General features: G+C 37.3%; 2 protein-coding genes and 1 long non-coding RNA gene across 3 annotated transcripts in view; 2 read left to right on the top strand and 1 right to left on the bottom strand.

The window, feature by feature from the left end:
- Positions 1-2,372, top strand: part of Odr4 (odr-4 GPCR localization factor homolog) — a 48,778-nt gene extending 46,406 nt beyond the window's left edge. The window contains exon 14 of the mRNA XM_075988194.1: positions 1,884-2,372. Within this exon, the coding sequence (XP_075844309.1) occupies positions 1,884-1,903 (20 nt within the window). The 3' untranslated portion in view covers positions 1,904-2,372. The remainder of the gene's footprint in view (positions 1-1,883) is intronic.
- A 6,639-nt stretch (positions 2,373-9,011) lies between these two features.
- On the bottom strand, positions 9,012-13,441 carry Pdc (phosducin). Its single transcript, XM_075987434.1, has 3 exons — positions 13,366-13,441; positions 11,670-11,821; positions 9,012-9,539 (listed from the first exon to the last, which is right to left on the bottom strand). Exons 1-3 carry the CDS (start codon positions 13,424-13,426, stop codon positions 9,012-9,014), a joined length of 741 nt encoding a protein of 246 aa, XP_075843549.1. The 5' UTR covers positions 13,427-13,441.
- A 1,286-nt stretch (positions 13,442-14,727) lies between these two features.
- Positions 14,728-16,853, top strand: LOC142858250 (uncharacterized). Its single transcript, XR_012911992.1, has 3 exons — positions 14,728-15,340; positions 16,362-16,473; positions 16,630-16,853. It is a non-coding gene; the product is annotated as an uncharacterized LOC142858250 (long non-coding RNA).
- The last annotated feature ends 6,405 nt before the right edge of the window (positions 16,854-23,258 follow it).

Genomic DNA, 23,258 nt, shown 5'->3' with positions numbered 1-23,258 from the left:
CATTACTGTGATAAAATACCTAGCAACAAGCAATTTAAGGAAGGAAGAACTTGTTAGGATGTGTACTTTGAGGGAAGGCATGGTTGCAGAATGGAGAGCCAGCTGGCTTCAGTGCATCAGCAGTCAATACTTAAAGCTCAGTTAATGTTCACTGTGTAAATTCTATGACATTTCATTAAGTATATACATGTATAAAATTGTTGTAGTCCTAGGTTTCTTGTGCCATTTTATCATTATTTCTTTTTTTTTTAATTTTTTTTATTTTATCATTATTTCTAATAACCATCATTGAAATGGTCTTTTCTATATCCAATAATACTTTTTCTCTTTAAGGTTGTTTATCTTAGCATAGTGATAATTGCTTTTAAAAACTGTTACTTGCTTTATATACACTTTGCATTATTTTATGTTCTACTTTAAGCATTAAGTTAATTTCTTTTGAAATTAACCTGGAATTTTTGTGAAATCCAATTAGACATTATGGGCCTTTAATGTAGTAAATTTAAATCATTCGTGTTTTGTCACTGTTACTATGTTTAGGATTATTTCTGCTTAAAGCTTTCACTGTGGAAGTGATCATAATAGTAAATAACTCTGGTTTCAAATAGACGACAATGCACACTGCTCTTCCTTCAGCAAGAGCCAAAGAGAGTTTAAAAGTTCCCCTGATTTTGTGCCAGCACCACCCCCAACAACAACAACAACAACCACAACTTAAAACTTTACAAAGCTCCTTTCTCTTGAAATGCTTGAAGAAAGAAAGAAATTGAAGAAGAATGCATTAATAAACTTGATATCTGCAGTACGTATGTCTGTAGGCGAGTGCAGGTGTCCAAGGAGACCAGGTGTCAGTGGGTATGGATCCCTTGAAGCGGAAGTTACAGGTATGGGTGCTGGGAACTGAACTCAGATCCTATGCAAGAGCAGCCTACTCACTTACCTGCTGCGCTGTGCCTTTCCAGCCCCTTTTAAGGGAAGCTAGAGCGGGAGTATTTGACTTGTGTATCCAAGGAACTGAAGTCATATCCTATAGAAAAGCTGAGCCTATAGTGGCTGACTATCTCTGCAGCCCAACATGCACAAGTATAATTTTTAAAAAAGATTTAAAATTTTTATTTTATGTGCTTGTTTGACAGCATGCATGTGTGTGCACTCTGTGTGCTTCTGCAGAGACCTGAATGGGGTACCATTAATGGAGTTAGAATTTAGGATAGTTGTGAGTCACTAAGTGGGTGCTGGAAACCAAACGCAAAGGCCTTTGCCATAGCAACAAGGGCTCTTAATTGGTGAAGCATCTCTCCAAAACCTGCAATTGTTGTTTGATAAAAGTGAAATATAATATAGAGCCATAGCTTATTCTTTGTAACTTCTATGAGGACTCACACAGTTTCTTTTATAAGTCTTTTTTATTCAAGTTATTTAGCATATTTAATTTCATTTGTGATTATCATTAACTACTAAACATAAATTTAGTTTGCTTCAGCAGGAACCCTGTAGGAGAGCTAATTATGTGTTGTCAATGCTGAATAAACAACCTTTCAATTAATTATTATTTTTCAATAAACTTGCTTAAATGTAAGCTTCTATGAATTCAAGAATTGAGACTAAAGAATGGGTACTGTGAGAAATAATATAGCCTGATTAAACATACCTGATTTTTATGAAAAACTCACTTTTAGAGCATTTTCTTACATAGTATGGCAGAACAGACTAACAAAGAAAAAACCCAAATAAAGCCTGAAAGGCAAACAGGATTTTATAGTTTATACAGCCACAAGTCTCAAGGATTCATAAAAGCTGTTTACTTAATGCTCTGGCTAGAATAATGAAAACAGGTAACTAAAACCCTAGGTCACCATTTTCTTCACTGTTTTCTCTTTCAGAACGGTTCCCACTACAGTAGTTACTAGAGTTTTGGGCTGAAGCATTCTCTGATTCCAGGACTCCTCCTCTTCCTTCTATTTTTCTTCAGAACTGATGTACAGACCTGAACAATATTAAGACATATTTTATAGAAATATGAATTTGGTTTGTAACATGTTGGTAACTTTCAGGTAAATAATATTGTCTAATGGAAAAAGTATGGGAGCTAAGACTAATAAACTCAAGGCTAAGGTTAGGCTTTATATCTTGTTAGCTATATGAATGTAAGAAAGATAGTAAAATCTAACTCTTCCATGTTCTCATTCCTGAGCAGAATATATTATAAACAGCATTCTACTCCATATGTTCTTGCAAGTCTTTAAATACCATGAGGCATGTAAAGCTGTGGAGCCTTCCTACTTCCTAATAGTTTGGCATTTGTTTTGTTTTGTACTTTGGCTTATAATGGTGCAGAGGTGATATAAATTCACTACAAGTCTGGCTTTGAATTTTTAGTTTTGAATTTTTTCAGCCTTGGCTAGCACGCCGCAGCAGCATACTGAATTGAATATCAGCTGAATTACATTCAGCCATTTAATCTCACTATATTGTGTTCCTAAGCTGTGGGCTTTATCACATTAGATGTAATCAGTGCATTTTCAACATGGTGATTTGTCTGGGGATTTATCTGAGAATCTGCTCCATAGTTGTGAATATTTGAACACTTGCTTCCCAATAGGTGGCGCTGTTTAGGTAGGTTTAGCAGGTGTGGCCTCGATGGAACTTTGAAGAATGTCACTGGGGATAGGCCTTAGGTTTCAAAGTCTCCTCCACTCCCAATTTAATCTCTCAACTTTAGGCTTTCTGATGAAGATGCAAGCAATCAGCTTCTAGTCCAGGCTGCCACTCCTATGCTCTGCCATCATGGACTCCTCTCCCACTGGAACTGAAAGCTCAGATAAGCTCTTTCTTCTGTAAGTTGCCTTGGTCTCTGTGTTTTATCACAGCAACAAAAAGGTCATTAGTGCAGGATGAGTTTTGATGTGTTTATGGAGAGTTACAACATCGTGTGTTCAGGAGCATCTTTCTATGGTGACATACTACAAAGTTAGCTATGCTAACTTTGGGGCTTCCAAAGACACCACTGTTTCACAGCACAAATGGTATTATAACTTCCACAGGAATTATGAATTTATATAATAGTTAACAATTATGTTACAGGAATTTAATATTTTACTTCTCACAGAATGCTTTATTTTCATAACAGGGAAAACAATTGCTTGTGACAAATTTGTCTACTCTTAAATTCAGGTTTTTTTCTTCTTTAAAGACACAAGAGCTGTTGAAATAGCAGAAAACTTGAAAACTAAAATGATTATTGCATTTGTATGTCTATGGAAATATTTTATATGTATTTAAAATTTGATAATATCAGTTTTTCAAGTTCAATGCTATAAAATAACAAATTTTGCATTTGTTTTGTTGTTTAAAACACTATTTAACTCAGACTAGCCATGATCTTCCTATCTCTTCTTACCCAACACTATTACAGTTATTATTTGAGTATCTCCTATGTCAGCTACTCAAGTTCTGGGCTTATAGGCACAAACACCATACCATCTTTTCATAAAGCCTGCATATCTTTATGCAAATATTGTGCTTAAAATTTTTTTATTCATTTCTATTTACTTACTTAGCATGTGTGTGCATGCGTGCACATACATGTGCATACACACATGCACATGTATACGTATCTTGGCATATGAATGCATATGGAGGTCAGAGGTCAACTTTCACTTGTTGGGGGAGGCTGCTTGTTTGTTCCCAGACACCCCAACTGGAAATAACCACACAGAAACTGTATTAATTAAATCACTGCTTGGTCTATTAGTTCTAGCTTCTCATTGGCTAGCTCTTACATCCTAAACTAGCTCATCTCCATTAATCTGTGTATAGCCATGTGGCTGTGGCTGACAGGTCAAGTTCCAAGTTCTGTCCCCAGCATCTGTCTCTGGCAGTGCTACATGGCTTCTCATTGACTCTGCCTACTCTCTCTCTATATATATATCTCTTCCAGCCAGGCTATATTCTGTTAAGCCATTGTCCGAAAAGCAGCTTCTTTATTCATTAACCAATAAAAGCAGCACATATACAGAAGGACTTCCCACACCATTCAGTAGTTGGTTCTCTCCTTTCATCTTGTTGAGGAAGGGTTTCTCCTGTCAGTTCTGCTATGTGTTCCGCAGTTCTAGGATTATATATGTGTACCACAGTGTTAGGCTTTTTATTGTGGATTCTGGGCACCACAAAGCTTCCATGGTAAGAGAGTAAAAACTCACTGAGTTATTTTGCTGCTTCCTCTAACCCCAAATGTGCCTCTAATTCTCTTTTCAGATTTGAAACTTTTAGTTAAAAATAACGCTCTTAAAAATCACCTAGAGAAATGTTGCTGCTGAGTTTCCACTTACTAAAAGAACTACTTGTTTCACTATTGGAAGGTACACTATTTAGACATAGCTACTTCACTTCCAGACATTATGGGTCATCAAAAAAATACTTGTATCCCAAGATACAGAATCTAATTTAAAGCACCCCACAAACCCGATTATTCTTCTTTATACCATAGGTGTCCCAAGAAGACTTTCAGCAGCACATCCCATTAACCTTGCGGTTTGCTTAGCTGCATAGTTTTTTGTTCAGCCGTCTATATCAACTTGAAGATTGGTAGTTGTGAAGTCCAGTTAGGAAATGATCGCAGGGGTTCTAGTGACAAATTATAGTAAATTAAATTTCCATCAATATAAGAAAGCTAGAGGCAGAAGATATCTTTTCTATATCATGGTAAGTTATTTTCAAATGGGCATTATTGCTTCCTTCTAGAGAACACTTGACAATGTCTAAAGAAAGTTTTTCTTTCTGGGTGGTGGTGACACGTGCCTTTAATCCCAATACTTGGGAGGCAGAGACAGGCAGATCTCTATGAGTTCGAGGCCATCTTGGTCTGCAAGAGCTAGTTCCAGTATAGGAGGACAGGCTCCAAAGCTACAGAGAAACCTTGTCTCAAAGGAGAGAGAGAGAGAGAGAGAGAGAGAGAGAGAGAGAGAGAGAGAGAGAGAGAGAGAGAGAGAGAGAGAGAGAGAGAAAAGAAAAAAGAAAGAAAGAAAGTTGTAAATTTTGGTTGCAATTAGAGGAAGGATGCACTAGCAGCTCACTGGGAAAGGTCAAGGGTGCTGCTAACTGTCTTTCAGTGTGCATGACTAATCTCCACAGAACTGCCAATAAGAGTGAATTTCAGAAATGGTGACATAGGAGCAGACATCAGGATGAATAATAGAATCCAAAGAGACAATGGGGGAACTATCCAGGAAGAAAGGAAGAAAGGCTACAAGATAAGATTGAGAGAGTATAGTTCATGAGCACTTGGTAGAGAAAGAATTTCAATTTGAGAATGGTCGTCAGCATCCAGTATGCCCCAAAGCGTGGAAGATGAGCTGTAGAATCCAATGTGTACAGCGGTTGGCCATTTTGTTGGAGTCACTTACCTGCCTTTCACTACCCTGGAAATCTAAAGGACTTTTCTCTTTTGATTTAAATATTGTATGTAAGCTGTTCAGTAGGTTCATTTGTACGAGAATGTGAGTGACGTGTTTGATATGGATTCACTGCATCTAACATCTTTATGAATTAGCTTATGTGTGTGCATGTGTGTACAATTTTATGCTTGTAAATCTGTGTAGTATATGAATCATTTTACTTGCTGTTTATTTATTAATAAGTAACATTTTAGTAATATTTGTATATTGGGCACTCCTAATTAATTTACATGATTTAATCGTTTTATATCATAGTAACTCTATGAATAACTACTGTCAAGATCTGTGTTTGACAGATCTTAAGAGAGATTAATTAGTGTGTTCAAACTCACAAAATGAGTGAGAGGATTCAGACCAAGAAGTTTGCTATGTTGCCCAATGGAGTCACCACCACCAAAGCAGAGACATGGAGATACAACGCTATAAAGTTATCCACTGTTTCTTGTGTAATGCTTGTTTTCCTTACCTTACATTTCTTGCTCTCAAGGACCCAGAGTGGACATTGCAGAGTATCAATAATGTTTTATGAACAAATGAATAAATAAGCTATTCAATTTATAATTCAAATTTGCTATTCCTTATAAATTTGTCTATCCTTAGAGAAAAAGTTTATTTGAGTAGTTATTATTTGAGTAGTTAAGTGACATGGTAGAACATTTTAAACCTTGTAACTTAAAACTCTTTTTTTACTGAGTCAAAAGTGATCTCTGGGGTGGATCTGAGAGGGCTTAAGGAGGAGGTGGGAGCAAATATGATCAAAACACAGTGTTGAAATTCTCAAAGGAAAAAAATGAATCTATTTTTACATGATCTTTTCTCCTACGGAATTGAACAGCAGATAAAATGTTCGCATAAAGGCGCTGGTATTGCAGCATTTCTGCAACAGCAGACTTCAAGCGTTCTAGTCAAATCCTGCCTTTTGTGTGACTCCCCGGTGAGTATTATATGATCAAAGCCTCACCTGGCTCCCATTAGTCACCTGGTCTTATTTTGAGAGTGGTTGCTATCATCACTCAGTCTCTCTGTCGGTACCACCTAGTTACTTCACTTTTGGCAATGATGGGTTAAAGACATTCCCTGGGCTGAGTCCTGCTTAAGCTTGCTATCTGTTTATTTTAAATTAGAGCATGGTAGTTTGCTTCTAACAGGAGTAGAGCTTTCTCTGGATAGGAAAAGTAGTCATTTTTACTGTTTTTTTTTCCCTTGTAGGTAGGTGTTTAATTTCACTGGTTAGCCTTTCTTTCGTCCTCTGGCCTGCAAACTTGCTTCTTCTGCCGCTAAGAGTGGCTACTAATTGAGCAGAGTTTACATCTTGTTCTTCAACTACTGTCTTTTGAGCAATTTGCCTGTCCTTCCTCACCATCTCGCCACCATTCTTTAAGGCATTCTTCCAGTTCATGGCATTAATGCCAATCTACAGCTGTTCCATTGAGGCTTTAGGTTTTTAAATATATCACATGAAGACCCTGGTTTTTTTTCATATTTTTTGTTTTGTTTTTGCTTTGTAGACAGACTGCCCTTGAACACCCAGGCCCCTGCCTCAGCCTCCTGAGATCTAGGTGCGGCACCGCACCTGACTTTCTAGTTTTAGGGACTTCCTTTGAGAGTCATGATTTTAAAGAACACCGGAGATAGGAGCGGTAGGTTAAAACGTTAAGCTGTAGGTGGACACACTTTGAAGAGTGGGTAGTTTAAAAATGCATCAAAGCCAAACTTAGAAAAAAGCAGCAGGTAATGCAGAGGGGAGGGGAGTAATCCCAGAATAGAACTTGTGCAACTGTTGGAATGAGTGGGGGTACTGGACAGCTGCCTCTGCTGACAGGAGACACCCACGTGGACTCTTTGCGACTGTAGGAATGAGTGGGGGTACTGGACAGCTGCTTCTGCTGACAGGAGACACCCACGTGGACTCTTTGCGACTGTAGGAATGAGTGGGGATACTGTACAGCCGTGTGTCGGCTGACTATAGATGCCCATGTGTGTTGGAGGAGCCGCTTGTTAGTCCCAGCTGCACAGAACCCGAAATAACCACACAGAAACTGTATTAATTAAATTACTGCTTGGCCCATTAGCTCTAGCTTCTTATTAGCTAAGTCTTACATATTAACTTAACCCATTTCTATTAATCTGTATATCACCACGAGGTCATGGCCTACCAGCAAAGTTTCAGCACGTCTATCTCCGGCAGCGGCTCCATGATGTCCCTCTGACAGCCCCCCCCCTTCTACCTCCCATATTATAGGCCAAGCCAGTTCTTTACTCATTAACCAATAAAAGCAACACATAGACAGAAGGAACTCTCACACCACATGAGGACTCTTCTTCCATGACATCAGTCAACAGGTTTATTTGTAGCTGCCTTCTCAGTTCTGGTGGTAAAAAGATGAGGCAGTTCACATAGGATAACACCTGTTTTCTCGTGAGAAATGAACGAGGTGAAATGTTTAGAGTCAGGGGTGGAGGTGGGAAAGTTAAGGGGAAAAAGAAAAACTACCAGCTAGTTACTTAAAAGATTAGAGACCAAAGCTTCGAGCCTTTGTGCGCTTCGGCATGGGCTGCCAGGGAGGACTGTTGAACCTGCTCTGAACACACATCCTCACCATTTCTTCCGTTGTCAGCCATGTGGCTTCAGTTTTCACTCATGATTACCTTTTGCCTCTGGATCGGATACTTTTCACCTTCCTCCTCAGCTAACTTAAGTATTTATACTTTCAATGTTGTGTTTCACTTTGTACTTCCATGTCTTTTTGTGGGAGAACAAACTTTCAAATATTTTCTTTTCTACCTTTTTTTTTTCTTGATGAGGGGTGAGATAGGGTTTCTCTGTGTAGCCCTGACTATACTGGAACTCACTCTGTAGACCAAGCTGGCCTTGAACTCAGAGATTTGCCTGCTTCTTCCTCCTCTGCTGGAAATAAAGACATGTGCCATCAGTGTCTGGCTTTTTTGGACAAACTTCCAAATGTTTTCAAAAGAACTAAAAGTTGAAATTCTACTTCTCTCATCTTGTTGCATTGTTTTACAAATGAAAACAATACTTTTTAATGCAGATTTAAGGTTATTAGAGACAAATATGAAACCATTTTTGTATTTTGAGCTTTATGAAGTTTTTAGGTTTTTAAGAATATAATACTTGACTCACAGTAGACTTTACACAGAATATTTGTTTCTTCATATGATTTTATTCTTATCATACAAGTCAGTTCATAAGTAGTATTCAGTTTCTAAAGCCCAAATAAAAATGCCAAGGGAAAAAGTAAGGAGTAAAAAAGCTAACACGTATCTTGAAAGGGATTTTTAAAGTGAAATAACATTGACATTATCCACCTCCTCTGTTTGCTCAGTATTTGTTAAGAACTATATTTTTTTGCAGCAAAATATCATCTCCACTTGGATATCTAATACTTAAAATGCTATTAACATAATTTTAATATCTTTCCCCCAAATTTGGATAGCCATGGCCGTATTTAGTGTTTGCTAAAGGAATATAGATACTACCAAAAATAAGTGTTCACTGTGTAAAGGACAGATATGAGATACTGACACAGAGAATGCTTATTCAGCATCTTCATCTTCCATGTTGGTCTGCTCTAGGTGATGCATCTCTCTTTCTGGTAGTAATCCATATTCATTTAGGAAAGACTCCACATCTCCAGCAAAAAATTCTTCAGCGAACTGTTCGGCAATGCTAATAAAATTGCTGATGAGTTCCCCACCTTTGTATACAAGCAGGGTGGGGAGAACATCCGGGGAAAAGCGGTCCCCAGCACCGGTATTAGAAGCTTTTATCTTACAGAACTTGACCATTGGGTACTCCGCCGCAAGGCAGGCTAAACTGCTGTTGAGTGCATCACAGCCCTTCACGCCATCTTCATAAATGGTCACCACGATGGTGGTGACCTTCTGCTCCTTTTCAATGGTCTCCAGGAACTGCTCCCCTGTTTCCAGCTCATACACAAACCCATATCTAGGCCCAAAACTCAGCTTCTGATGCATATCCTGCATGCACTGTCTACGGTATTTGCGCAGGCAGTTTTCATCTTCTTTGTCTTGGTGAATTAGTTCATATTCTTGAATGCTCATCTGAGGGTGCATGAAAGAAATAATGGGGGTAGTTCAATTGGAAATGTTTCACGCGTGGATGCACCAAACTTATTCTCAAGTCTAGGAGTTTTGACTTGTCCTCTCTGCTTAGACCACTTTTCTGCTTCAAAAACCTTCTTATTTAAGCATCGCCTCAAAGGTCATTGACTTTTGTTACTTGGTTGATCAGTTGAAAAAGGGCCCTTACTCTATCCTCCTCTTTCTCTATCCTGCTTTTATTTTCATAGCCACAAGTACTGTTAGGGCTTGTATTACATATTTGGTCAACTAGTATCAGTTTTCTAATTAATGTGTTCAATGTCTGCAATTGTTTTTTTCTGATTATGGGTGCCACTCAGAACTGCTGAATCAGAACCTGTCAGGGTGAGGCTGAGTTGTCTGTGTTTTAACAAGCCCTCTGGGTTATTCTTAACCACTGGGTTTAGTCAAAAGTCAGAGAACTATACATCTTCTAAAACAGCTACATTTTCTTGTGATTAGAACATCCAATTACCTTAATACCCTTTTATAACGTTGACTCCATTATTAATATAGTCGATAGACAATTAATCACCTCTTCCCCTCAACCAAGAAGAAAAAATAGACACAAAGGAGTGACGCAGCCTATTGTCATACAGTTCACTGAAAGATGTGAAGAGGCCCAGAAACTTGGAAGCTGGAAGCTGGGGGGTCCCAAGAGGATTGTTACCTGTAGTGTCTTCATCATGTAACCCTTGAACCGCAGCTGCTATCCATTTTTTATTACTTTCTTCTGTCTTACCCCTCTCCACCTCCCTTTCTCTCCTTTCTTTCTTTTGGTACGGTAGGAAATCAAGGTCCTCCTACCTCAACCTCCCAAGTGCTGGTATTATACACCTATGCCACCACAGCCAGACCACTTTTCTAGCCTAACGATTTTTCTCTGTCAGTTTTATGGACTCAATTTAATTTTTTAATCCTAAAATTATTAAATGTTTTGTATAATTCTTAAGTTGCCATCATAGTTCTGCTAGTTCGGGCAACCAAGCCTCACAAATATTGATTTAAAGATATATTTGAGCATTCATACTCGAAGTTGTTCTGTTCATATGTGAGACATAGACATTTAGGCATACAGGCACATTTCTGAAGTTTAACCAGAACAAAACCTTTAATAATAGCATCTCAGATTTGACAGTATTTTTAAAAGTGTTTTTATTTGTTTTCCCTTCATGATCTGTTTGAAACAAATGAGGACATTCTTACAGTTTCTCAGTTTCAAAATGTGGGTGTCTCATCTACACTGCATAATGACCCTGAGAGAGAACCAATTTCTGCCTTCTGCCTCTCACAGTGTCAGACTGAAGATCCCTACCATGGCCTGAAGCCAAGGGCCAAGGCATATTTCTGTTCATGGTCTCTTCATTCAGTATACTATTAGTATAAACTGCTTAGGTGATGTGCTAGAGTGACTTCTCTCACAAATGAAAATCTCTTTATGACTTTTTTATTATTACCATTATATATATATTAACTTTTGGCAATTTTTAAATCATATATATATATTATTTATGGAGATTTAAAAATTGCCAAAAGTTTTAAAAATGAAGTAAAAATACTGATGTTCTACCAATTTAATATTCAAATAATCTCCACTGACATTTTAGAGGTCTTTGACTCTATCTCTGTGACACAAGTGTACACATGCATAACTAGACTCTTGCAATGCTGTCTTTAAACAATGATGCTCCTGCTTCTCTCCTTCCTTTATCTTCCCGAGGAATCTCACTCTTCCTAACTATAATTGTTCTCTACCGAGATAGAGTCTCTTTACTTCTCTGCAGACTCAGGTGCTTAGAAACACCCAAGAGTGAAAGCCCACACGGGTCTTTGCTGCCTTAAAATGTAGCAGTTTATATAGTTTAAAGCTCTCTATTTTTTTTCTCATACTGCGAAGTTTCCTCTACAATAGCTCATATATTTATCATTTATTCTCTGACTCCCACATGTATTTCATAGTACGGAATACCTTGTTACAGTATTCACTGTGTACTGCATTGAAAGTATTTCACAATATTCTAAAGTGATTCTTTTGAGTGAATTAGACTAGGAAATACATAACTTATAATTACACGTCTTTGCTTCTCTTACCTTTCTGCCGACTCTCTCTTTTGAGTCTTTGTCATCTCTGCTCTGAGGAGAAGACATTTGCCTGAGGATCTCTTTCTTATTGGGTGGAATTGAATCACTATCTTCACTTTCTAATTTAAACTTTCTCCAGTCGTTGATTACTCCTTTGGGTCCTGAAGTAAAAATTTTAAGCATTTTTTTTCTCTTTATTATCAAAAGACTGTACAATTAAAAGTTGCCTTGAGAAAATGTGTCATCTCCTGCATCAGAAGCATTTTCTGACTTGTTCATAAAAATAATGTCCAAGATTAACTTTACTAAATGGCAAAGACCATGGCACAGAATCTCTCTAAAACATCCATAATAACAATATAAATTATGTGATCAGTACTATTTACAGAAGTTTACAGGTAAGAATATCTAAAAATTGGAATATATAAAAGCAAGCAGAATTTCAGAAAAGCAGCACTCACTACATAAGAAAGACACGTTTGGAATAAGTGAGCTTTTGTACTATACTGCTAAGGGAAACTGGAGTTATTGGAGGAACAACAATAACAGTGGCACCTAAACCCAACACGTGGAAAACAGCATCTGACTTCGGCTAAGGAAACCAAAGCAACAACTATGATTACATAACCAGCCAATTCCTTCTCAGAGCTGAAGAATCACAGGAAGGACCCATTCCTTGCAAAGGGTTTTAAGTAGAGAGCCAGGGATATCACCCAACTGTATAGGGCTTTCATTATATGTGTGAGGGTCTGCCACATCGCACAGAAAAATGTGTGCAATGTCAGCAATTAATTTTTCTAATGATGGGCACGACTGCCCATCATCTGCTGATTCAGAACCTGTAAGGGTGAGGCTCAGTTGCCTGTTTTAACAACACAGACAAAAATCAGCTATTTAACAACACAGATGAATTTCCTATTTGGAATTAATATTTGGTTCTTGAGAGATAATGCTTTGAAGATCATAAATTCTTCAAAGCATGCAATATTAAATGAGCTATACATACATATTTTGTATATATACAAACATACTTTGTATATTTATACAAAACTTAGTTTTGCTTCTTATTAATATTGTATTCTACATTTGGGTATATTCTTTCTCCCTTGCATTATATATCATATTGTATATTATAGTACTTAAGACTAAGGTCTTGCTAGTGGTATATGAATAGCCACATATAATTGAACAAGTTAAGAAAAGCCCCTGATGAAATGATGTTCTGGGTTTTCTGGAGGTAGGTTGAAATCCACTTGATTCAAGCATGCATGTTATCTTCTTACTCCTTTTTTCACATTTGAAAAGCTAAACTCAAGCATTACTAACTTTTGATCACACATATGTATATATGTGCATATGTACACACATATAGTATAATAAGGAAAGTCTGTAGTGGCTACACAAGGAGGAGTGGGAGAATACAAAGGGCTTTACTTAAACTGTAGACAGAGGAGTCTTAGATAACTGGGGAGCAGGAAATGATCAATAATTTGTGTTCTCTCTAACTCTTTGATACTGAAATAGCAAATCACTAATCTTGGATCATTTCCCTTTAGGTCAATTTATTTAGTCAAATGTTTTTGGATTATTCTTCCCGAGTAGAGGAAGATATTACTTAATTTCAACCATATTCTCTAGAAGAACAGCAGATATTACTAGAATTAATTTTACTTTAATAATTATGCTTTCTCTGCACTTTAGTTACCTGTGTGTGTAGCCTGTCCTTCAAAGTCTTCCTCTATGCTTTGGCTTGTGGCTTCTTCCATGTTATGGGTTGGGTTGGGTGGAATCTGTATGATGAACAAAGAGCAATGAGACAGATAAATTCTAGGAGACCTATGCAAGCATGTTCATCCTTAAATACAGGTGCATGTATTATAAGCCCCTGATGTCACGAAGATGGATTAAAGGTTATCACTGTGGGAATGAGTGTTTTGAATGTTTCTGTCTGCATTGTAAGATGACACTGATTTAGCATATGCCGCTAATGATGTTTTTATAATTTATGGTTTGTCTCTTAAAGGTTTATGTTTTCATTTTGGGTTTAGGTACTCCATGAACACTACTGATTAATGAATTCCTAATTTTATTACTACTTGTTAAAATATTTCTTAAAACTATACACCAATATTTCATCTAATGAAAAATTCTAATTAATGACATGCTTACTTTCTTAGTGTTTGTTCTATTGCTGTGAAGAGACACCATGACCAAGGCAACTCTTACAATGGAAAGCGTAATTGAGGGCTCCCTTAGATTTTCAGATGTTCAGTCCATTATCATTGTGGTTGGGAGCATGTCAGCACACAGGCAGGTGTTGGAACAGTAGCTGAGAGCTGCACCCTGCTCCGTAGACAGAGAAATAAAGAACCTGGGCCTGGCGTGGGTGTTTGAAACCTCAAAACCCACTCCTAGTGACACACTACTTCCAACAAAGCCACACCTACTCCAACAAGGCCACACCTCCTAATTCTTCTAATCTTTCTCAAATAGTGCCACCCATTCCCTGACGACTACACACTCAAATACATGAGCATATGGGGACATTTTTATTTAAACCACCACACTATGAGCACTTACTACGGGACACGAATTTACTTTATGTGACAAACTCATTTAGTGCTCTCAGAGCCAAATGTGGTAGGACAATTATTAATCCAATTTTACTGTAAAAGCTGAAAGATGCCTAATTTTGATTATTTGTCATGCATGGTTAGTAAAGGATATTAACCTAAGCAATTAGACTTTGGAGCCTACTGTTATCCATTACACAATTTATTAAAATAACTATGATTTTTCCCCATTGATTTGAAAAAAACACACTGTATGATTTAGCATTTGAAAAAAGGGCAATCAATACTTAACATTGAAACATCTTCAGTGCTAAAGACCAAGTTTTGATGAAATGATTGCCCACAAAACAAATGAGAATAGATAGTGACTAAGCCTAGAGTATGAATTTTTTCTCCCCCAACACTCTTTTGTAATTTTGAGAAGGTAAAATACTATGGGAAGTAAATCATGGCTATTTACTTCTTTATGTTTAGTTTACAGTAAAATCAATTTATTTGCTTATTTATATTTCAATTGTCTGTAAATTTTGGTTATTTTACATGCTAGTGTATTTCTTAAAGGATTCATATAGTTATAATTTCTCTGAAACTTCTATGAAGGGGGTCTATATAGCAGTGGATATATCAAGTGTCTTTACCTTTTTTCTTTGCCCCTTTCAAAGTCAATTTTATTTTTCATTTCTCTGTGTAGCCTTCGCTTTCCTGGAACTCACTCTGTAGACCAGGGTGGCCTTTAACTCATAAAAATTCACCTGCCTCTCCAGTGCTGGAACTAAAGGTGTGTGCTACAACCACCCAACCCTCTAAGTCAGTTTTAAATACCATTATAATCCAGTCTGTATTTTTAATTACTTCTTAGCTTTTGCTGATCTATGCTTCCATTTTAGAGTTGGTTTAGGGCTGCTTGTCTTGACCCCTCTTGTGCCTTGACTTGTGGTGACAATATTTGGACTGATCCTAGAATTCTGTTTCCTTTATTACAGTCCTTAACAGAATCACCTGAGATTACAAAGATCACAGTCTTTCCCTGCTTGGTTTTCCCATTTGAACAAGAAAAGCTTTTAAGTAAGCTATTAAAGGAAAACCAACCCATTCCAGAATATTTTTGTAAGTATAAATATAATTAAGGATATGAGTTTGAATGTATTTATTAAATATAAAGAATAGCAGAAAAAGAAAAGAAAGGGAAATAAGTAAATACTGTTGGATTAAAAACTAAATGCAATGACTTCAGTTCTTTAAAAGCACTTTATCTTTCTAAAGGAACATGGACTTTTTGCTTCAGAGTAAAACCAAAGAACAAAGAGCTCGAAGCACAGCTGATTATTTCTAGCTGCTTCATTTCTAAGAAAATTGTAACTTAATTAGCCTTTCCTCTTACAAGAGTAGATTATTAATCTTGCTAGTTGCAATTCTGAATAAGTATGTATAAAGTTAAGAACATTGAATATAATTGTATTTCAAATTTTGAAGAGAAGGAACCGTAGGTCCCTTCTGGGTTTATTTTTTGATACCTTAGCTGTCAATCCAGTAGAGAAAAAAGTTTTATTCATTTTTAGGCTAGCACATAAGCCAATTTCAACAAATTCCTTCATGGAAGAGATAATACAGTTAATTAGGTCATACCTCATCCATTGGTTGGATTAGTGCATACCTAAAATTGTTTGTGTCTCACATTTCCCTGGGTTCTGAATTACATTTAAAAACAAAACAATTTTAATAAGGTTCTTACTAATGCTAACATATATGCCAACCGGGCTGCTTTCCTTTGAGTTAGAGTATAAAAATTAACAAAATTTGATACTGTGTTCTTCCAGGAGAAGGAGTAAACAAAAAATTACTGAGAGATGGAAACGTTTGTTTCTACTGTTCATGGCCTCTGGGGTAGATGGCACGAACAGGATATTACTCACTATTGATAGGTTTTATCTATATTCATAATAATTCTCCTTCTAACCACTTCTCTAGAACTTACAGGTTATCACAAATAATTTAATATCTTAAATTTTACATTAGCGTCATATAAGCAATTGCATTGATATTACAAAAGAATGTAGATCTTGGCATAGAGAAAATGAGTATTTTCTTTTCTTCTTTTTTTTTTGTGTTTTTTTTTTTTTTGAGACAGGGTTTCTCTGTGTAACAGCCTTGACTGTCCTGGAACTTGATTTGTAGACCAGACTGGCAGCCTTGCACGCATAGAGATCTGCCTGCCTCTACCTTGAATGTTGAGATTAAAGGTGTGTGCCACCATACCCAACTGTTGTCTTCATTAAGATTCACTGTCTGAAAGAATTACTGAGTTTTTTATTTTTGCCAGGTATAAAGATCTGTGACCTTGCTTCTTTTTAATATTATGATGTTATGATACTGTCTGTCTGTTTGTTTTGAGACAGGATCTTATGCATCCCTGGTTGGCCTGGAAGTTGTCATGGAGCTGAGAATTACCTGCCTCTATCTCCCTCGAGTTTTGTGATTACAAGCTAGGGCTACTACAGCTGGCGTGTGGGTTGAGAACAGGACTTCCTGCATACAGGCAAACCTTTTATTCACTAAACTGATTATAGTTTTCAATTAATAAAAACTTTCAAGTTTATTAACTAACTGCTGTAGAACCAAAGAACTGCTCTGTCTGCTCATCTGTTTATTTATCTTCAAGTGTGTGGTATGTGTATGCACATCGGAGGGAGTACACTCGCCTGTGCAGGTGGAGGCACAAGCTGACAACACACTGTCTTCCTGAATTGCTTCAGTTGCTTAGGGAGCCGTGGGTTTGGCCTGTCTCTGCTCTCCCTCCCCACTGCTGGCATTATAGACACCCGCTACCACAGCTAGCTTTTTGATAAAGTGTGTGCTAGGGCTCCAAACTCATGTCTTTATACTTGTTCAGCAAGCACTTCACCCATGGATTTCTCTCTCCAGCCCTCAAGGAACTATTATTTTTGTAGGATGGCTGAAACTAGTAAAAGTCCTAGGTGGATACAATCCATAACTTCCCATTTCCCCTTGACTGTGTTAGAAGTGTGGGTTCATGCCTTCTCTGTCTTCTAGGGGGTCACACTGCTGGGCATCCTGGTCTGCCCTTTTCCATCTTTGTTCATATATCTCCCCTGTGTCTGCTCTGCTGTTCCAAGGTGACTGTGAGCTAATCTGATCAACTAAGCCTGGCTAATGTTCTCACCAACAATAATGTGTTCATTGAGATATTTAACCCCTGCCACAGATGACTTCTCAAAGTCATACTGGGCTCCTTTAGAAAGCACTTTGTATCTCTTGTTAGGGGAAGGAGTTATTGGTTAATTTCCTGTGAGATAGGCCTGATAACACTATGTCATACTGCATGAGATCAACTGGGCCTGTAGAGAACTCTTCTTTCAGATGGTAAAGATGGAGGGGATTAGTCCCCAAAGTCATATTTTCCTCTTTTTACCATTCCACCCCACTATTTATGACCAGAGACTTAAGGAAAGAGATAGGGCTAGCTGAGAGTGTATGCTTAGGCTGGTATCATAACAGAGGGGATTTTATGCCTCATATCTGTGAATTTCTTAAAATTACCCTCTTGTTTACTTGTATGTATTTTTCCCTCAAAAGGGGAACTTGACTTCCTGTGGACCATACATTTAAACGCTTTGAATGACAGCATACATAGTGAGTAGCGCTTGGGCACTTGGACTTAAGTCTAGCTCTGCCAGCTCTTAGGCAGATCACTAAAATTCTATTTGTTTTAGCTTTCCATTCACGAAACTGAGAGTAGTAATTGTATCTGCTTCAAAAAGTGTATGACGATTAAATGCAAGAAATTATGCGTATATAATATTTAATATTGAGCAAAAACTAATTTGATCATTAGTGAATAATCAAAAATGAACCCTAAAGATTTAAATTTAACAATTTATATGGTCAAATAAATATAAATTTTATGAGTCAACACAGATATGTACTACTTATATCTAATTATCTTTTCCATGAAAGCTCATGTATGTATGCATACATATACATATCATACATTATATCCCTCAACTATTTTATATGCTCCTATTTCAGTACTGAGTTTGTGCTTTGTAAGAGTACCTTGATTCATATTTCATAAGGAATATTGGCTGTAAGTCATCTGAGAATACACAAAATAAGGAGATTAATCTTCAATTGAGTAATAGAACATAACAAAATGTACATGAAATTGCAAAGAGGAAATGGGGATATTGATTTGGGAGGATGTGACAGTTATTCTCTAATGACTTGACTTCCTTCCTTATGATTTTGCTAACTGTTGAGTGATTGATTTTTTCTCTGTGCTTGTGTTATAATGCCTCATATACCTGCCATTTATACTCTTTTCTGCATTTCTGTTCACGAATGAAATAGGACTTTGCTTAGAAAGTAAAGACACTTGGGATTTCTGTTGCTTCAATTAGTTAAGCACCATGGTTATTGTTGTGAGAGTTATCTTTAAATATAACTACAATAAGCTTGAGTGGAATATAAATCACTGTAAGGAATTTAAAACACTGAGCTGAGCAAGTGGTGAAAACTCAACAATTTTTAATGTCCTATTCTCTGCATATGAAGTGCACCCCTAGTCTGTGTACTGCCCACAGAATCTAGAACCAGCGCATGACAACTGCTGGAGAGTTGATGGAAACGTTGACCCAAGGTGCGGCACAGCAGATGTAACATATTCTTAGCTTCTTCCCTACTCTGTAAATAGTGTTACCTTTTCAGCACATGAACCTGAGCATGTGGAAGGAGTAATATGCCTTTTATACATACAACTTGCATGCCGGGAACACATGGCAAATAGCAATTTTATATTTGTCAGCCTGTATTAATGGCAAAAGAAATCTCTAGAAATATGAACTTTCAGAATTAAAGCTGAATTCTTGTGGTGCTTAATGAAAAGTTATCAGCTTTGCTTTTAAAATCTAAGGACATTCTCTTACTTGTTCTGGACAGAGGTGCCATAGTCATCCAAGAAATTCAGAGCAGCTATCTTCCTTAGTTATACATGTTTGTAGAAAACTTATTTATTCCAAGTATATATTGTTTAATTCTATTATGAGTATCGTGAATGATTCATCAGATACTTTGATAATAATTTAACATAAAATTCAGTTTTTGTAAAAATTGGCATGATGAATTAGACGATCTGCAGTTAATTATACATGAATGTGATTTCAAGAATCATATTAAATGGGTATATGTATATTTATGCATCTATATATTTTAAATGAACACTGTAGTTAAAAACGGTTTTGTAGTTAATAAAATAACTATTTTAAAGCAATGGGAAAGCCATACTACACTCATTTTCATGACACAAATAATAAAATTTATTAGTAATGACATTGTTCATTCTAGGCAAAGTGGAAGGAGAATGAAATCAACCAAAAGGAAAACTTCACATAATTTAATAAATCTTATCAAGTTCTCGATATTTGTTTAAAGAACCATCAGTTCTATTTCTTCAAGGTATTAGACATCTGGAGTAGATATTTTTATCTCCACTTTAAAGTTTAAAAAAGAAACAACAACCCTAAATTTATACTAGTACTAAAAAGCCTTGGCACACACTACTGAGTGTTTTGTTTAGAGGACCGAAAGCTTTCGGGTTGAGTGATAACGCTTTAGTATTGAGTGAAAGGCTGCTTTTTAGGGGCCTAGAGCCAAAGTCTCAAATACAAACGGAAAGGTAACATCATTTCTTCCCTTCAGTTTTTGCACTCAAAGGAGAACAAAAGAATTTAAAGTTCGGAATTAATTCTCTCTCTGAGGATTTATATTAAATATATAAAATATCAGACACCCAGTTGTGTGTTTAATCTGAATTTTGATTAGTAGAGATGACAATATAAAGATCTTTAAGAGGGAAAGACATATAGTACATAATTGTCTTTAAGTATAATTGATGTTAGTTGAAAATACTTTAAAAGAACACAATAGCATATAAACACTGAAATCATAATTCTTTCCCCCAAGGCAAATTAAAAAAAAGCATTATCAAGTTTACTCATAGACTCACAGTTTGGACCTCTGTGCCTGGTGTCCTAGATAATGCCCCGTAGGTGATAATCGCTGTCCACTGAACTCCTTGGAAGCTGGACCAGTTTAAGCTCCGATTTAAGATGCCTAGATACTGATGACTCTTGCAGAAATAGCTCTGAACATGTAATAGGATTGCCATAAGAGAATTAACAAAGCATATTTGCTAATGGCAGGTCAAAACAAACTAAAATATAAAGAACTGCAAGCTCTGTGTTTATTACACTCTTTGTTCACCTTTTTGTTTTCTGTCATTTGAGAAAATGCCTTTCTAACATCTGATATCTACTTCAAGAATTTCTTGCCATTTTCTAAAAAGCAAAAAATACCCTTATTTTTTCTGACTACTAAATTTCCCTTAAATGTATTTTAAGGACCCTCAATATTATCTGCCATGGTATATTTTTTCCTTTTGAGTTTACTAACCGGCTAATTTCTTTCTTTTTTGTTCCTTAAAATGTTTTCTATTCTGAAATCATTGTTGTCTTCACGTTTGCAACAAATTTCCAGAAAGCTTGATCCCTTTCCAGTAACACTAATACTGCTCTCGGATTGTGTCTTCCCTATATTTTATCTCGCTTTCTGAGTTCTTTTTTGTTTCACTGTTGACCATTTCAGTATTCCTTCATATGCCATTTTAAAAAAGAAACTGAACATTTATTAAATGGCAAATAATTGGCTGCTTGTCTTTTGCAAGAGAAACCCTACCAGAAAAACATATTGCCTTCGGAATAAAGATCTGTTCCAAGAGTCAGCAGTTTCTAGTTTCCAGGGTGCACTGGATATGCAGGAGACAGCAGCCACCCTTCTTTTTATTAATACTTTTGTGCATATACAGCCATTATCTGTCCAGTAGGCACATTCAGGGGATTTTACTTGGTGTAAGCAAGCAATTGTTCGGCACTAGAAACATAAAGAAGTCTATTGCTAATGTCCTGGTCTAGTGCTCTGGTGGTGAAGAAGACAATAAAAAGGATAGTCACTATAGAAACCCGTAATTACTTCAAAATTGTGTGTATGTAAGAGCGATTACATGAGATAAGATTGCGTTTCATCTGATTGTAAGCTAATTTTATTGTTTGTTTTGGGGGGATTATAATTACCTCATTTTCTCATTCCCCTATCTACCTCCAAACCTCTCTGCATCGTTGGAATTTTTAAATCTTTATTTATTTACTTATTTTAATTTAATTTTAAAAATGTATGGATTTTTACCTGCATGTGAGTGTTATCTGGATATGATACTATAAATACCTATACATAATAGGTATGTTTGTGTGCGTGTGTGTCTGTGTGTGTATGCCATGTATGGGCAGTACCAGAAAATGAGAGTTTCACGTCCCCTAGAACCGGAGTTACAGACAGTTGTGAGTCCCCATGTGGGTGCTCTCAATCAAACTCCGGTCCTCCCGAAGAGCAGCCGGTATGCTCTTAATCACTGAGCCGTCTCTCCAGAACCCATGGTGGAATTTTTAACTGGCTTGATCCCGAGTGAGTCTTTTTTAGGTAACACTGGTGCTGTGTGTTCCTGTGTGTTGTCCAGTGCGGAGGACAACCATTCACAGCACTCTTCCCCGCCTCTGCATCTTACATCACTTCTGTCCCCTCTGCCATCATCTGAGCGTTGTCGGGAGGGGACTCATAAAGACGTCTCAGCTGTGGTTCACAGCTCCTAATGGAGTCTTGTCAGACTGGTAAGCAGTCTTTGGGCTTATTTGCTTCCCAGCTGTTAGAGTTTACTTGATGTTTTCTCCTTTCCATTCTTTCTCATTGTAGCTGGTTTTACTTTTATTTTTTAATTACTAAAATTTCCATTCCTGCTGTTTTTTAAATGACGTTTAGGAATTTAGGGAAAGTTTATGAATTTTTGCCATCTTTTCTTAATATCTATAGTCCTCATAGTCAAGGTCTCACACAAGTTTGCTAAAACAGAAATTTCAATTTTTCTAAGCTTAAAGTTAAAAATGTTTAGTTTTCCACAGAACAAAAATTTACAATACACATGGTAATTGATATGAAGACATAATTTTTATAACCATGCCCAAGCTCTCTCTGTCTGTATTCAATATTTGTCTTTTACCTGCCATGGGACCTACTAAAGGTCCCACGTCGCGCCATATTTACATTTGGTGCAGTGAAACGCATCAGGCTCTCCTGGCAGTTCCTCCTGTCTGCTGGCTGTTTGAGGACCTCCAGTCGCTTTTCCAACTGAGGATCGCTGGAATTCTACACCCAACTTGGGCAGAATCAGCAGCAACGGTTGGTGCCTTCGCTCCTCTGCCTTTCTCCAAGTTTCTATGTCTGAGGATTCATCTCAGCTGTGGTTTCTCACATTCGAGTTTCCCTCAAAAGACCCAGTCTTGGGCTTGGAATCCTGGCCCCTGACTTTGGGCTTGATAGACCACCAAGGCTTCTTGTGCCAATCATATCCCGTCCTCCCTTAGTCCCTACCCTCCTCCATAAACTAAACCACATCGCTGCTTATCAGCACCCTACATCATGCCAATGATCCAGTAGTTGGAAGGGTGGCCTCTGCTTTTCCCCCCTTTCTCTTCACTTGCCTGTCTGCCTCTTGTTCCCAACATGCTAAAACTCTCCCTTCTGCCTGTGTGTGCATCTTGCTTCTCCCAGCCTCCCACCACGGCTAAGCTTGTCTGGGGCGGGATCCTCCCTCCACCTGGAAACGTTATATTTTGCTCTTCTGTTCAAAATGTCTCACTCTTCTGTTTTAACTGTCTCTGCCACCGCCACTGCCACCATGCCATCCAGCCCAGGACGGTGAGTCCCTTTCTTGCCTGGCTCTAGGAAGGCTTGAGACAGTCTATTCTCTGGATGTTTCCTGTCTGATCCATATGTATGGAAGATATGTGTGAATGTGTGGCCACATGCATGTTTATGAGTGTTCTGTATGTCTGTCTTGTTAATTGGGTTTGTTTACAATTTGCCCGACTGCAGCACCCTAGTTTTCTCAGGTTCCCCCAAA

Source organism: Microtus pennsylvanicus, chromosome 10 (assembly GCF_037038515.1).
Source record: "Microtus pennsylvanicus isolate mMicPen1 chromosome 10, mMicPen1.hap1, whole genome shotgun sequence".
NCBI classification, from domain to species: Eukaryota; Metazoa; Chordata; class Mammalia; order Rodentia; family Cricetidae; genus Microtus; species Microtus pennsylvanicus.
Note: the sequence above shows the minus strand (reverse complement) of the source record. Positions and strands in the feature narration are given on the sequence as shown.

What these genes read in the sequence shown, in the direction of transcription:
- Pdc (XM_075987434.1), bottom strand. Translation starts at nt 13,426, where the DNA reads ATGGAAGAAGCCACAAGCCAAAGCATAGAGGAAGACTTTGAAGGACAG. An exon ending in AGGACAGGCTACACACACAG is followed by an intron (nt 11,822 to 13,365) that starts GTAACTAAAGTG and finishes TTTTTACTTCAG; the next exon opens with GACCCAAAGGAGTAATCAAC. An exon ending in AAGAGAGAGTCGGCAGAAAG is followed by an intron (nt 9,540 to 11,669) that starts GTAAGAGAAGCA and finishes ATGCACCCTCAG; the next exon opens with ATGAGCATTCAAGAATATGA.